We start from the raw sequence: 15,206 nt of genomic DNA on the forward strand, positions 1-15,206 counted from the left end.
CTGCTCCCACTTTCAGTAATGCATGTCTGTTTTGTGATTTAGTGACATAACATGATGAGTGTACTTGGAAATGTTTACTTCCTCCGTTTAAGGCGGTTAACCATCGTCAGCAGCCATTAGTCACGTTCCCTACAGCCTGAAATCCCAGCACAATTGTTGATTTGTTGATTCAACCCTTCCACTGATCTGCCGTCAGTCCCTCTGCGGTTTCATAAGCCTGCACTCTGGAATGAGTTGCATGATCCTTTTGGCCTTCGTCCTGCTACTGTATAATTACAAAACCATCGCTGGGTGTCGGTGTCAATTAACAATATTGTTTTGTTCACAGCTGCAGAACCGCCGAGTGGTTTTTCGGCAAGCAGCAGCAGCACAATGAGCACGGAGTCCGCCCCCGACGCGCCAGAAGACACCGACGCTCACCTGCTGCCGATCCGCACTCACGTTGGAGATGTGTTCACGCTGACTAGCGAAACCAGAGGTGAAGCCAAACAAAGAGCTGCAGATTTTCTTCGCCGGCAGTGACTGCAGCGCCACGTCAAACCACATTTTAATGAGGACTCCTGCGGCCTGTTTTAAATATCAAAAAATGATTTGCAAGCGTCTAAACTGAGCGTGCAGGTGTTCCACCACCTTCACCCCTACGTTGGCAAACATTACAAAGGAACCCCCCACTGGGAGCACATTAGTGTGTCGCTCTAACGGAACAGAGGGAAATCAGACAAAGGGACTACCCTGTAGTACGGCGCCGTAAACGCATGCATTCGTCTTGAGTCCTTGAAGTACTTTGCACAAACGGCATGTATGCAAGTACTCTCTATTGTGGAAACGAGCTAATAAGAACACCCGCCATACAACTGATCTGAGGACGCCACAGAGACACGTAATGAATTCAGACCGACAGGATTCACACGTCTTGTCAAGAGGACAAGAAGGGCAGTGATTAAGGAAAGGAGACGAAGGTCCCTTCAGGCATACCCACAAACACTCAATGCCGGTTTTCTTGGGAGCACAGCATCTATAAGAGTAGTGCACACAGATTTACTGAAGCTCACACAGATTGTTTTCTGTTGAGACGGTCAACAGGGGCTTTTTGCGGTTTGTGAGGCGCCTTTAAGCCGTTGTTTCGCAGATGACTTTTTTTTTCCCTGATGACGAGCATCTTGGTGAAGAAACACCAGTCTTATAATTGTCAATAGAGTGATTGATTGATTTTGCTTCGTTGGCCCCAAACTGGCTGCTTTGCTGTGAAGGCACAGACAATATTAATCCAGGCTAAAAACACACTTGTGTTTTTGTGTATTTAGCTGCACCGACATCCTGCTGCAGAGCATTGTCACCTCAACACGCAGGTGAAGAGGTGAAATCGAAACTCCAGCGGTAAATGTGAACAACTTCCTGTCTCTCACAGCGTCGCAGACTGACAGAGGACCTCTGGCTGATGAGGTCGGGAAAGAAAAAAGAGGATCCTGCAGGCGAGTGTGGCTGCCAACTGCGCGACACTATATAGTGCAGATTTAAATAAATGATTCATGCGCCAGCCATAAGGTATGTGTGCATCTCGCTCCCCATCTGGCCAGCCTACTCCTCTCCATCAAGGCACTCCTCTTAAGAAACACGACAGGAAAGGACCTCCACACTGAAGCACTCTGGGTAAAAAGGGGCCAGCTGTGGTTTTGAAAAGGAGGAGACCAAGTAATTTGCTCTTTGTCCTCATCCATCCAGTTTAAGCGCGACACAGGTTCGTCTGCGTCCGTCTTCAGACTTCCTCTCGCTGCTCATACTCCGTCATGCTGTAATGAACAGATAGGTGTGTGCGTGCGAGGAACCTCCATTAGCTGTCGCCGGGAGAAGGGACTCATCCGGTCGTAACTTCCAGCTGTCATTTAGCCGGCGCTCGGGGAATACCGGCCCTCGACTTACTGGAGATGGTTTTCGGCTCATGCGACGCCGCTGAGCAACGAAACAGAGAGACGCCGTCTGAGAAATATAACATTGATGGAGGTAGATATGTGAATACTTCCTATTTATTCTGGAGCTTTGCGCTTTTGTCAACATCTACAGCAAACCTGCCTTTGTCACTCGAAATCAAATTAGACAATGTGTTTCTCACTGAAAGACATAATCTGGTTTATTACAACTTTGATCTCTTGTTATAGTTTTGCTATGAACGTGGCAACGTTGCAACAAAGACAATAATATCACTGTGTTGAAACTGTGTTATAAAAAAAAGAAGAAGAAGGAAATCTCCACCAGACGTGAAAATCCCCGGATCTACAGATTTTCAGGGTTTGGGGCCTCTTTTTGCCCTTTTATTGTATTCCATTATTAAAACTCCCATTCCCTACCGTTTCCTAGCCGCTGCTGAAAAACAGAGAATTTTCTGAAACCTTATATTGGCAGCGGGGCCTCGAGTGAGAAAGAAAAAAAACCTGATGTTGCAGGCTTCTGGGAGGGAGAGTGAGAAGAAGTGAGCTGAGAGAGAGTGAGAGAGAGAGAGAGAGAGAGAAATGGAGGCAAAACAGAGAGAGAGCGAAAGCGTGAAAGAGCGTGAGAGCGAGAGAGAGAGAGTTAGAGAGAGAGAGAGATGTCCTGAATCTCATGTGGAGGGACACAGACTCCTTGGTGTGGTAAAGGAGGATATGGTGGCTGAAACCTGACCTCCTAGCCAGGGCCGATGAGGCTTTCGGGGGCCCCTAATCCCAGGATGAGGTGTGCTGTAGCTCCAGTCTCTAGAAAGGATTTGGGGCTGTAGCCGGTCCGTAAGCTGAAGAAAACACTGGCCCTATCTGTTTTCTCCCCGTTCCTTTTTTTTTCTTTTCCTCTTCATCGCTCAGAAAAAGAAGAAGAAAAAAAAAACACACCCCGGCCACCATCGCTGGCGCCCGGCCAATCAGCTGGATCCAATTTATGAGTAAACGATGTTGAGAGCTTCTCCAGGCCTTTCACAACGAGGGCTTAGCATGCTATGGGGATATATGTATTCCCTGGCGGAGCCGGGGAGAAATCCTTCCACTGGGGTTGAGGAAAAAAAACAAAAAAACAAAAAAAAACAACACAGGGCCAGCATTCCTCGCAGCCCCAAAAATAGATCCCAAAAGCTGGGGAGCAAGTTTATTAACGGAGGCCAAAACGAGGGCTGATAAAACAAAGAGACAAAGAGAGAGCAGGCTCTGCTCAGCAGCATGTTCAAGGTTCTGTTGTTGTACCGTTAACAGACTTCACAGCAGCCGGCTGTGTTTATGGGCCGATAAGTTAATGAGGAAGTGAGAAGCTTGGTTCCCAAAATCGGAGCAGGGATGAGTCAAATGAACACCAGGCCTCCACCCAGGAGACCGCTGCTCGTGTCAACGCTGACTTATTCTTCTGTAGCTCTTTCACGTAACTAATGTACTCTACTGGAGCCAGATATGCAACTCGGTTCAACCATAACAAATGCTCTTTTTCTAACCTAAACCACGATCTTTTCCCTCTTTTCCAAGTGGTTTTGTTCCACCAGTAAAAATGTACTTCTGTTGGATATCTATTTTTGAAAAGAGCCTGTATGCATGTTATAGATTTGGTGGCAATCGTGTGGTTTTATTTTGAAAAGACGCCTTTTTTAAACTGATACAAGCTCTAAAAGATACCCATAGCGCCTTCATTTGAAGGGGAGAGCCTCTCTGTTGAACACTTTGTGACTCTTTGTAAAACTCAAAACACATTTATATTCACATCGCAAAACAAGACGATAGTTTTAAAATATGGCTGATTAGTGAGCTGCTGCGTGTATTACCAGGAGACACAATTCATGTTCTCCGGTTTCCCGATTTGTACTTAATGTTATAAAACTACCAACGAAGCGTTGTTTCAATTCCTGCAGAAGGAACCAGCTAATTCGGAGGTATTTGTGCTCCTCATTTGACATTTCGGGAGAATATTCCACTGCTTCCCAAAGCCGGTGATTCAAGATGTTCACCAGTCAGCATGCCGACTGTAAATCCTAAAAAATGAAATAATAATAAAACATTTCTCTAAATGGCAGACTAAAATGTTTCTTTTTAGTGCAGCTGTATAAAAACACGGGATCACATGCACTCAAACACGAGGCTCAGGCAGGTTTCAGATCAGAATCGGCTTATGAAAACATTCAACCCCCCTCGTTACTAACACAGCCTTTCTCACGTGGCAGCCGCACCATATTTCCCCGCGGCTCAGTTTAATCTTACTCTCACTTACCTGCCAACACCACTAATAACATCAGAGTGCTTTTTGAGTAAATTGAGCCCAACAAACTCCACGAACCAGGCAGATAATAGAGTAACATCTGCTATTTGGTACAGGCTTTTGTCCAGAAAGCATCTTGCAGAAGCAAAATTGGTGGCTGCAGAGGAAATTGATCCTCTCTTCCTTGAGTTACCTGGCAGTGTTAGTGCCGTTTTCCTCCCGGCACACAGCGAGGGAACCCTGAATCCGTGTAGTACCTCTGGGCAGCAGCACTGAGTGTGGTCTCAGCCTTCAAGACTCTGCCGAATCACTTTTTTTCTTCTCTTTTATTTGTGCAACCTTTGCTTATTTTGTTCTCCGGTCCCTTGAAGGTAACTCTATGGACAGTCTATGTAGGACACCATCGTATACATCTTTTATCTCCATTTTCTTCTTACTTTTAGAACGGTATCATGTGATTATTTCCTTGTTGAGACATTTGTCTTGTTATTAAATTCAACAGTTGATCAATAAATTGTCAATACAAAAAGTGAATTTCCCCAACACAAGTTCTAGAAATCCTTTTCTGGGTCCGTGTAAGGGAAACGGAAATGTCCTCCAGCTCCTCCTGGGGGATCCCAGAGTCATTCCCAGGCCACATGGTGAGCACAATAGCTGCAGTATGTTGTTCTGGGTTCGCCTCGGGGTCTCCAGCTATCCAGGAGGCATCCGGATCAGATGCCGAGCCACCTCGAGTGACTTGAATTAGTCTCGGTTCTACTTCCCCACGAGTTCCTCACCCCATCTCTAGCGATGAGCCCAACCAGCCCCCCTAAGCTAAAGTTCGTAGCCCATCGACTTCACCTGAAGGCTCAGCTACCCTCTTCACCCAAGATCTTCTCCCCCTAATCTGAGGCGGCGAAGTCCTCCGTTTTCTGGCAAACTCTGGAGTTAATTTGCTCGTTGAGCACTCGATTACTTAAGGAGTTGTTTCAGGGTTCACGTCCCTTTTGTGGCGGACGGGCAAAGCTTTGCTCTACAGGTCACTCACTTCTTGCAGGTGCTGTAGTCGGAGCAGCGGCTCAGCGGCACGCGGATCACACAGCCGGAGAACGCCACGAACATTGCATGGTGGTCCCGATCCAACTCCAGACCCAGCACCCTCCTGTCCTCCCCGCGCACGTTACATCTAGGAGCACAGAAGAACAGCAACAGACATTTTAGTTTCTTTCTTTCCTTTTTTCTACTTTCATAAATCGGAGCTGCAGACGACTGGCACAGTCTGGAAATTATACAGAGAGCCGACTGTGAATCGAGCTCAATGCGGATAAGACATTTTCAAGCTGTGCAGTATGAAAACAAAAGAAGAAGAAGAAGAAGAAGAAGAAGAAGAAGAAGAAGAAGAAGAAGAAGAAGAAGAAGAAGAAGAAGAAGAAGAAGAAAAGCATCCCCCTCTGGCTGTACAGGGTGATGCAAAGTGTTACACTAGACCAAAGGGGGGAGGTGGGGCTTCAAGGCAGATCACAGAAATGAGGAGAGGGAACAAAGTGAAAGAAAGACACAAAGTAAGAGACTAAACTAGAGATGCACCGATTCCTTTGGTCTATTCCGTTTTAAATTATTTTTTAAAGAGTCTGACCTGCTGATTCAAACTTCCTTTCTCAGAGCGGTGCCGCGGTTTGAATCTCTCCGCCGTTAGCGGCCGTCAGATTAAGCTCACCGATACAAAACGACAAACTTACTTACTTTGTTGTGATCATTTATGGTGGTAAGTCGGTAAATATTTATTTCAAACATTTGCTCTATTTAGATATGATATCATTAAATTTAACGATGTAAGCTACTTTATTTAAGTACTCTCACCAAAAACTACATTTACCAGATTACATCCCTGAGTAGAGCTTGAACGCATCATATCGTCGTCGCGGCGGCTTATTTCTGACTTGCAGGAGTCACAAATTTAGAGCTTTACAGTTTGTCTTCTTCACTCAGGCTGAATAACTCCCACACAGACGACATGCGATGTGTGTGTGTGTGTGTGATGTTACTGTCTTTGCCACTTCGTTCGCAGCGCGGGTGTGTAAATGTGACCGCCACAAATACAGAAATAGGCCGCTCGATCGGCGCATCTCCAATAAAGACAGAAACAAACAAACGAATGAAAAAGAAGAGGGAATACAAATAAAAGGACAAGACATGGACACCGACGAATATAAAAACAAAAAAAGTGCAGATTGTCTGACTTGTTGGGGTTGTAGACGTCGATGTCCTCCAGGAGTTGGGTGCTGAAGGACGCGTTGGCTCCCTCGGTGCTGGCCAGGATCTTCAGCACGCGGCCGTTGTCCGAGCCCAGGAAGACCACGGTGTAGTTCTTGTACGGCCCCGCCGACGTGTCCACCGCTATCTGGGTCAACTTGAATCTGTGGGAACCAAAAAGAAACACACACAAATGAAGCGAGACTATGAAGCTGTCTGCCGTTAATGAGAGCGGGCTAATGGCGCCAAACGCTCCGATTAGCATCTCAGCGGCGTTGTTTTGTCAAAGTCAATTTCCCGCGGTAAGCAAAACAAGCAGTGGGCGATCTCTGAGCTCATTGTGTGAAGCGTCAATCACTTCCGTCTGCCGAACCCACGACTTCCCCTCCTCCTCCGCCGCCTACTTCCTCTGATCCCATCGTCCTATTAACTCATATTCCCGTCTATCGTATCATGAGGAGCGGTCGCTTTATTCGGAGCACCCCCCCCCGCCGCGCTGAAGGGCACCTTGAGTCCAGCGGCCGCCGACGGAGGGAGGAGCTTCACTCGTTTTCTCCGCCTGCTTTTTCCCCAGACAACAAACTTCCTCCAATAAAATCAGTGCTTTGCATCGAGATTCTTCACTTCAAAATAAATTGAAAAAAAGACACCGGCGGACCTCACTTCTCACTCATTGTCTCCCAGATGGTCCCACCGAGGCAGGTGTGTTGATACCCACACGCACACACACACACACACACACACACACAGACACACACACACCTGGCTGGCACATCCGCGCAATGACGTGCCTGATGTGCTTCTGGTTAGATTTCATTTATCTAGCTCCTCTCCGTGGGGAGCGGCGAGGCAGATGTGATGTTTTTGGCGCCAGATGTGAAGCGGCGCACGTTTTCTCCCCAGTGTGGAGCCCGAGCAGTGTCTGGCTGGCTGTCAGCCTGGCTCTGCTTCAGGAGGCGGGAAGGACGCTCCTGTGTACAGTCTGTGTGTGTGTGTGTGTGTGTGTGTGTGTGTGTGTGTTTGTCTCCGGCTGAGTCTGGGATGCACTGGTGGAATCAGACGCAGTGACTGCAGCCTCGGTGGCGCCGCAGAAAAGAAGTAACCCGCCTTTAAATGGGGGAACTCTGACAAAGGGCTCCTGTCGGTGGAGACATCATTGTAAGTGCTCTGTGGGGAGCCTTTCAATGGAGAAAACGTGAGAAAGTGTAATTCCGGTGCAAGAAAACTTCAAGAAGTGCCCTCGAAAGCTCTGCTGATAGTCACGCTCTGCACAGGAGCCTGAGGCGGCGTGCACGCTGCGAAGCGCTTGTGTTCAGTGCGCTGCATTATTCTCAGGAACGCCAAAGGGCGAACAAAAAAAAAAAGGGAACAGTGAAGAAGCGAGAAGACCACGAGTGTAACCCAGGGACACGACCAAAGTCTAAGAGCGAGCCTCGCCTCTGATGTGGAGACGAGACCGGCCAGCCAATAAAATCCCATTGGGTGTTAATGAGGGACAAGGTTTTGCGTTCCACCCGAGCTCACTCATCGATACCAATCACAGCCCCGAGCGAGGAAACACTGCTAATACATGACAGGACGCGAACCATTACAGAAGAGACGGCGGGATTAGAACCACAGCCCGGCTCTGAATGTCCAGCTGATGGCTGAGTTTATTCATTGGATTCAATGAAGATGTTCTCAGAGGAGCAACGGCGCCATTTATTTAGGATACACGACGTACAAGGTGGTTCACTCGTTGACAGCAGTACAGTTTGGAGGGAGGAACAGATTTACGATTATGAATTAACAATCAGGACCTGTTAAAGTCCAACATGCTGCAATGTGCTGCTCTTCTCTGTTGGTGAACTGGATATCTTTCAACCTGAGACATGAGAAGACTCTTTTTTTTTCAAATTCTGAAAAAAAGACCCAACTAATAATCTATTATATTCACCGTGAAGACCTTTTAACTGGTCCTGAAAGACTGGCTGTGTCCCTGTCGCTGTTCTTAGTCCTTGTCCTTGGTGCCTTCAGAAATCTGACGAAACGATCGATGGAAACACAACCTGGGAACTCGGCAGCCATCGTCTGGCGATGCCTTTTTAGATTTTTATTAGTTTTCAAACTGGTGAACAGCAGCGCGATCTCGTCTTGCTTCTACATTCGCTGTGAACAACGAGCAGCACGCGGTCCGGTCAACAGCCGGGGGGACCAGGGACGGCTGCCGGAGTAAAACAGGAGTTTTTCTGAAAGTTACTCGGAAACACGAGCACTTTGGTCCACGAGGACCTCGCAGGAGCACTAATTAAGAAATACTAACTGGTGAGCCGATTGATTATGAAAATCGTTCTTAATTATGGCTCTATATACTTAGAATGTGGGCGATCCCCTAATGATTCATTTCATTATGTGAGTGCTCAGCGTTCTTACTTTATAAACTGTTGAGGCTGTTAATCAAAATCGACACTGATTAATTTCCAGTCAAATGTTTCAGCACCATAAGGTGTGTGGGTAACTTTTAATGATGAGGACGCTGGGAGGGAGGGACTCTTTCCTTCCTATTCAACAACATGCATGTTTATCCGTTGGAGGTTATGCTCCCTCACCTGCTGGTGGTGCGGGTGAAGTAGGGCCTGTCGTTGACCGAGGGGACGGACTCGTCCATGAGCGGGTAGGACTTGATGAAGGTCAGGGTGTCGTCGGGGAAGGTGGTAGACGACTTGTAGGCCGCCGCCGAGCCCTCCCCGGCGCAGCATCCCGGCCTGCGACAGCAACAAACAAACAAATAAATAAATACAAGGCAAAACATCAGGAGAGAGCTCAAGTTTCAACGGACACAGATGTAAAAACACCCGGCAGCTGTTTGGTTGAGGCGGATGAGCAAAAAAAAAATAAAACAGGTGTCTAGTGTCACAGTTGTTTGGGGGGTTTTTTTTGTTCGCAGATGATGTCTGTGTGGAAAAATAACAGCAGCAGCTGCGACAAGAAAAAATGAAAGTAAAAAAACCCGATTGTGAGAGACAGGAAAGCATGTTCTTGAGAAGTGACAGTTTGTTATTTAAAAGATATTCTCACCTTGGTTTCGGCACCTGGTCCTCTGGAACTGGTGTCCACGCTGTCTCGCTGTTCCTCTGCTCTTTGAATTTGCCACTGAAGGCCTTCTCGATGTCGTCCATGTAGAAGGCACAGACTGCCGAGCCTGTGATGCTGAGGAAGGCACCACAAAGGACGGCCACGTTAGAGACGGCGCGGCTGCAGTTCAGCACCTTGTCCAAAGTCTGGCACAACCTCATCATGTATACGTGAATATACAACATTGTTTGTCCCGGGATCTGTCGTCCTGCCTTTCTTTGCCTTCTCTTTTTCTGAGTTATTGTTTGCTTTTGTAACTTTGTGACGGTATAGATCCGAGAAACCGGGTTGAAACCAGATCATTGTGCTGTGGAGATCATTTGAGAAAGAAATTCAATTGCCATTTTTGGGTCCTTTATTATGATTTATTACAATAGACTCTCCTCTTCTAGCCATTATTGTTGCTGTTTCCTTATAGGGGCAGGACTTTTATATATTTCTGTGAAAATCAAGGCCACAGAGAGCAAAAAACATCCCAACCTGTTGGCCTGCGTGGTGAAGACGCCGAGCACGGCCGGCCGGTGGTTGATCTGCAGCACGTTCGTCAGCGACTGCAGGACGTCGAAGTAGAAGAAGGAGTCGCCCGGCACCGAGCAGTTGAGCCGGGCTTTGAGGAACGACGTCCAGTAGCGCTCCAGCACCCTCGGCGAGCCGCCGTTGTCGTTCTTGCAGACGCGTGCGACTCTAGAGAAAACCACCTGAGGGGAAGGAAGGAAAGGTCAGGCGGAGCCAACATGGCATGCCGAACAACGGCATGATGATTGGTCCAGCAACGTCTTTCGGCATTCAACTCGGGAGACAGAAGTGCAGACGCGACACGGGCCGCCTGGCGAGCGTCTGGCCTGAAAAACGACTTTGCTCACCTTGCCGAGAGTGGTGTACTCCACTGCGATCTCGCTGAAGAAGAAGTACACGTAGTTCCCGTACTCAATAGCGTGGAGGAAATGGGGCTCTGTGGGAGATGAGAAAAGAGATTGTGAGTGAAACAGCAGCAGTGCTGGTTCTGGATCAGTGCTGGTAAAAAAACAACGAAGATCAAGTCAGAAATAAGTCATGTAATAGCGTCTGAACACAGAATTGAATCTGAATCCGTTCAGATACTTTTGGTTCGTGAGCCACCGTCCGTTCGGCCGGTCCGGATCACAGTCAACGGGAAACCTTTTTGGTTTGTTTTCAATTTGATCCAGTTCGCAAATTAAAGCGGATCAAAATCCCCGCAACGTATTTGCTGGAGGGGGAGGGGATGGAGGAGCGAGGGAAGCTTTCCTTACTGGAGGAGAACGTGATCTGCACCAAGCGAGCTGCGAGAAACAGAGTAACGGTAATCCCACTTTGGGAAGCGTGTTCTGTTGTGTCCGCGTGTCCATCTCAGCAAACATTCTTGATTATACATCCGCACAATCAGGTCGGATCACGACCTCCTCGCAAGCGGTCTGGGACCCGGTTGTTGTTTTGTTCCGCACTGGAACACAATTACTGCGTTCACAGCAGAACCGCACTGGACCCGATTAATTAATAACGGGTTTGCGAAAGCGCCCGAAGGGTCTAAACACCTCAAGCCTCAACCGACATGCCTCGTCAGCACTTTGTGGGTTGAGAAAAACCTCTCAGAGTAATTAAAATGAGATGAGAAAGTGCAAGACATGACATTTCAAGCACTACAATAACAGGTGTAGCCTCCTGAAACGATTAACTGACTCGACAAGAAATTGAATTAACAACAATTAGTGATAATCCGTTAATTGTGCAGAGCCGTTTCTTTACAATCGAAGAAGGCAAACATCTGCTCGTTGCGTTGCTGGAGGGCTTATCGTCGTCAGCTGGAAGCAAACGTCTCTCCTGGCTTCATAAGTCGGATACCAGACAATAGTAATGTCTTTTAATTGCCATTGTTTGGCAGTGGTGTTAAAGAGAGCAATGCATTGTTGGACGAGCACAGCATCTCAGCGTGGGCCAAGTCGCTTATGACATTAATGTTAATCACTTACATAATCTGCTGTCGGCTAGAAAATGAGAAGCCTGCTGCCTGGATGTTTACTTCAAAAAGGGGCGAGGAAGAATACACGATTTGAACGGCGGTTAAATCCCGGGCTGCGGTCGAAACGCCTCGACGAGGAAGGTCCCTAACGAGGAAGGTCCCTAACGAGGAAGGTCCCTAACGAGGAAGGTCCCTAACGAGGAAGGTCCCTAACGAGGAAACTTCCTGGCGAGAAAAGGTTAGGAAGTTCCTAACGAGGCGGGTTCCTAACGAGTTCCTAACAGATTTCAATAACCAGGATGTTAGTAAGTGGCAGCTGTGATAAAGAGCTGGTCGATGCCTCCTTTCTTATCTCCTTTAGGAAACACTGCCGTCCCATGATTCTTTGCGGTCGGCAATGACGAATTGCACAGGATGGATACAGTTAAAAAAATCCTTCTTGGTTGGTGTGGTTCTGATATGAATGCTTCGTTGGACTGTACAGGATCAAGTTAGTCGCTGTACTCATTGAAATTAAATTGGAATAGTTTTAAATGTCCCCTTGTGTAAGTTCACTCGGTCTCAGCACCGTGTTTGTCCCAATGAATTCTCCTTTTGCCTCATTAAGGTTCCATCGTGGTTTGGAAAAGACGTAGGACAGAAGTATTCGGGCTATTTGACTGCTGGACCAGCTTTGAGAAAACACAGACACTAACCCAGAGCCAAGTTACTGGTGACATTAATGTTAATCAGTCACAGCTGACATGAGAGCTGGAAACGAGAAGCTGCCGGGATTTAAAAACAGGGCGAGGAAGGATAAAAGATGTCAGAAGAGAATTTGTCCTCCCCTGAGCTCGGTGTATTCTGGGGTTTTCGCAGACTTGGAATCTCGATTTAAGACGTTACGACACATCGGAGACGGTGGGAGTCGTCTCCCATCTCTTTAACCCGACAGCGACGGCAGCACTGCCGTCGCTAAATGCGCTCGACTCTTTCTCCGCTCTTTCTCGACGCCGCCCCCGGCGCTCACTCACCTCGCAGCCATTTGGAGTCGTACTTGACCGTCCGCAGCACGGGGCTGCTCTCTCCCAGACTTCTGTAAATCACCGCGTCGCTCGCCAAGAAGTCCGTCATGGTGGCCGAGTAGAAATCGCCACCTAAAGGTAGGAAGGAAGGGAGAGGGGAGGGGGGGCGGGTGGGGGTGAGAGGAAGGAGATTGAGATAAATTGTCAGGGATCACAGTTCCCTGGAATAACCCACTTCTTTCAAGTGTCTATTTCGGTCACAGGTGACTTTTATTGCCCTTTAAGAAGAGGCAGAGGATGAGAGCTGCAGGAGAACGTGTCACTTTTAATGACAGCCCGCGTGAACTCTGCCTGAATGTCAGTGGAAACCTGGCAGGGCCGAGTGCCGGCTCTGGCTCTCGCCTCTCCACTGAACCCGACCTCCTCCATGTCCATAGTATCGGCTTCCTTCTCCGCTATGATTAGTGCGGAAAATCCAACCGCTAATCAGAATCCATCAAGGGTACAAATCCAAAATTACAGCCTGTGATGATTTGTGCACCGAGAGACTTTATTACATTTGCTCAGAGCAGAGGAGCGGCGTGGTTCAGTGTCGTGTTGCATCGAGACGCGTTCCCTTCGCACAGCTTCGTGTTGTACGACTGGACGACTGGGACGAAAGAAATCGGGCTGCATTTACATGTTCGTGCCGTTTATCTTGCCTCCATTGTGGGCATTGACTTTTTGCCAAAAGTTACATTTATCTTTCAAAAATCGATTTGTATTCAAACTGTCTGAAGAACAATATTTGATGGGCAAAAAAATGATTAAATTCATTAAGATGAAGACTTAATGTTCACTGAAGTTTGAAATGTTCGGCAAAATATCTGATGCCTGCATCTGAGCAACAAAAAAAAGGATTTCTTATTAACACATATATAGTTTATGACTTTCACGACCGCTTTATTCCAAATTTAACTATTCAAATCTATTTAATCAGGCATCTTTTGACCTGCAGAATCACCTGAAGGCAGATCTTTCTAATTTAAATTGTATTCACAGTGTTGTAAGATCAGAGGACCTCAACTAACCAGTTCAATCATTTAATTTCAATATGTGCCAAAAACTAAAAAAAACTTTGGCCCAAATCTCACTCTTGAGTCGCGGCGGGCGTTTCCAAGTATCGGATGGATGACAACCAAGAAACATAGTTAAACCCCACCGTGACAATAAAAACCCTGAACTGCAAACATCGCTGGGACTTTCAAGGACACGTTGAAAGGACGACTGACACCGATCAGCGACTGTGGGACTTGAACATGTGACGTAGCATTCCTTGCTCACCTGCAAACAGGCCCACGTTGGACTGGCGTGACTCGAAGGGACACCGGGCCTGACCCACCACCTCCTCCCCTTCCTGCTCCAGCGTGGACATCTAGGTCAGAGAGGACACAGCCAACACTTTACAAAGCCACACAAAGCCCACAACACCTCACTGTTTACACGTGTCAACAAACGGAAGTCTCCGGAGCGGCGAGAGGGACGTATTAAATCAACCTGGGATTAACACAGGGCAACACAGGCGCCGTAAAGATAGTTTGTATTTTATTTGATGTGCTGTATTCGGGCCGGGTCGGTAAAGGAAGAAGCGCGTGAAGTCGGAGATCCTGCCGTCGCGAGCGGAGAGGGCGGTTTATCTCTCAGCCGCAGATATTGAGCTGCTGCTCTCCAACACGCTGTTAACAAGGTCGCAACACTCAGGTAGGACGATCAGTGTGTGTGTGTGTGTGTGTGTGTGTCGAGTTTGAACGCATTGATTCAACACCTTTTGTTGTAACCACAGACTGAACCACTGAAGGTTTCCATATTTAGACGAGGATAAGTATACGTCTCTGGTAGCGACCTGTCAATCACCTTTCAGCCCCGGCCCTAAAGCACACCCTGCTTTATGGTCTGTTTGACTCTAAATTACACACATACACACACACTTTTCCTTCATGCCGAACCCTGAACACAAAGGCCCCGTGCAGAGTGGACACAATGATGGGAACACTTACACAATCAGGGCGTCGTTCCCCTGATTACATCAATGAGGATCATCAATACAGTTTTTCTTGTTCGTTGCATCATTTTGCTCGACGTGTCTCGTCCCGTTCGATGAGTGTCGTGACGTTCAGAAGCAAATTATCTCGACGCCAACTGCGGCACAATAGAGCTATCCGGCCGTGGTGACTTTTATTTGGGAGGGACATTCACATTCCTACATTCACACCCTGTTTGGTGTAAACACTGTGATTTCTGGTCCAAATCTGACTCAGATGACAACAACAAAAAAGGTTCCCGCTGTTCCGTTAAAACTCTTTTAAATCACTTCTTTAAACCCACTTTCACAGACTGGCTTTCATGCGATGTTGTGGCTTTACTGCTTTATTTTATCATTGATATTATACCATGTTCTACTAAATGATTTGTATCAATAAAGTCATTAATATTATAATTAGATGTCACAGTAAAGACGGAGCGCGTGATACTTCACTGATGCATCATCGATCAAATACTATCAGATGTCTCTTCTTTCTAGCCGTCTCTTCCCATTTGCCATTACGGGTGGAAGACAGCAGTCAGCGGCAGCGCCGTGTTCGTGTGACAACACAATTATCCAGAGAAGAGGAAGAAGAAGAAAGCCGCTGATC

General features: G+C 47.4%; 1 protein-coding gene across 2 annotated transcripts in view; it reads right to left on the minus strand.

The window, feature by feature from the left end:
• sema6cb (semaphorin 6Cb) overlaps positions 1-15,206 on the minus strand; it is a 138,949-nt gene that overhangs the window by 28,524 nt on the left and 95,219 nt on the right. For both annotated transcript variants that reach the window (XM_068569319.1, XM_068569318.1), the window contains exons 9-16: positions 13,858-13,948; positions 12,544-12,666; positions 10,416-10,504; positions 10,033-10,250; positions 9,496-9,627; positions 9,027-9,182; positions 6,426-6,602; positions 5,234-5,371 (exon numbers count right to left, since the gene is read on the minus strand). In XM_068569319.1, coding sequence (XP_068425420.1) covers positions 5,234-5,371; positions 6,426-6,602; positions 9,027-9,182; positions 9,496-9,627; positions 10,033-10,250; positions 10,416-10,504; positions 12,544-12,666; positions 13,858-13,948 — 1,124 coding nt within the window. The remainder of the gene's footprint in view (positions 1-5,233; positions 5,372-6,425; positions 6,603-9,026; positions 9,183-9,495; positions 9,628-10,032; positions 10,251-10,415; positions 10,505-12,543; positions 12,667-13,857; positions 13,949-15,206) is intronic.

Source organism: Clinocottus analis, unplaced genomic scaffold, assembly GCF_023055335.1.
Source record: "Clinocottus analis isolate CAN_PGR_092001 unplaced genomic scaffold, fCliAna1.0.p SCAF_9, whole genome shotgun sequence".
Classification (NCBI taxonomy): Eukaryota; Metazoa; Chordata; class Actinopteri; order Perciformes; family Cottidae; genus Clinocottus; species Clinocottus analis.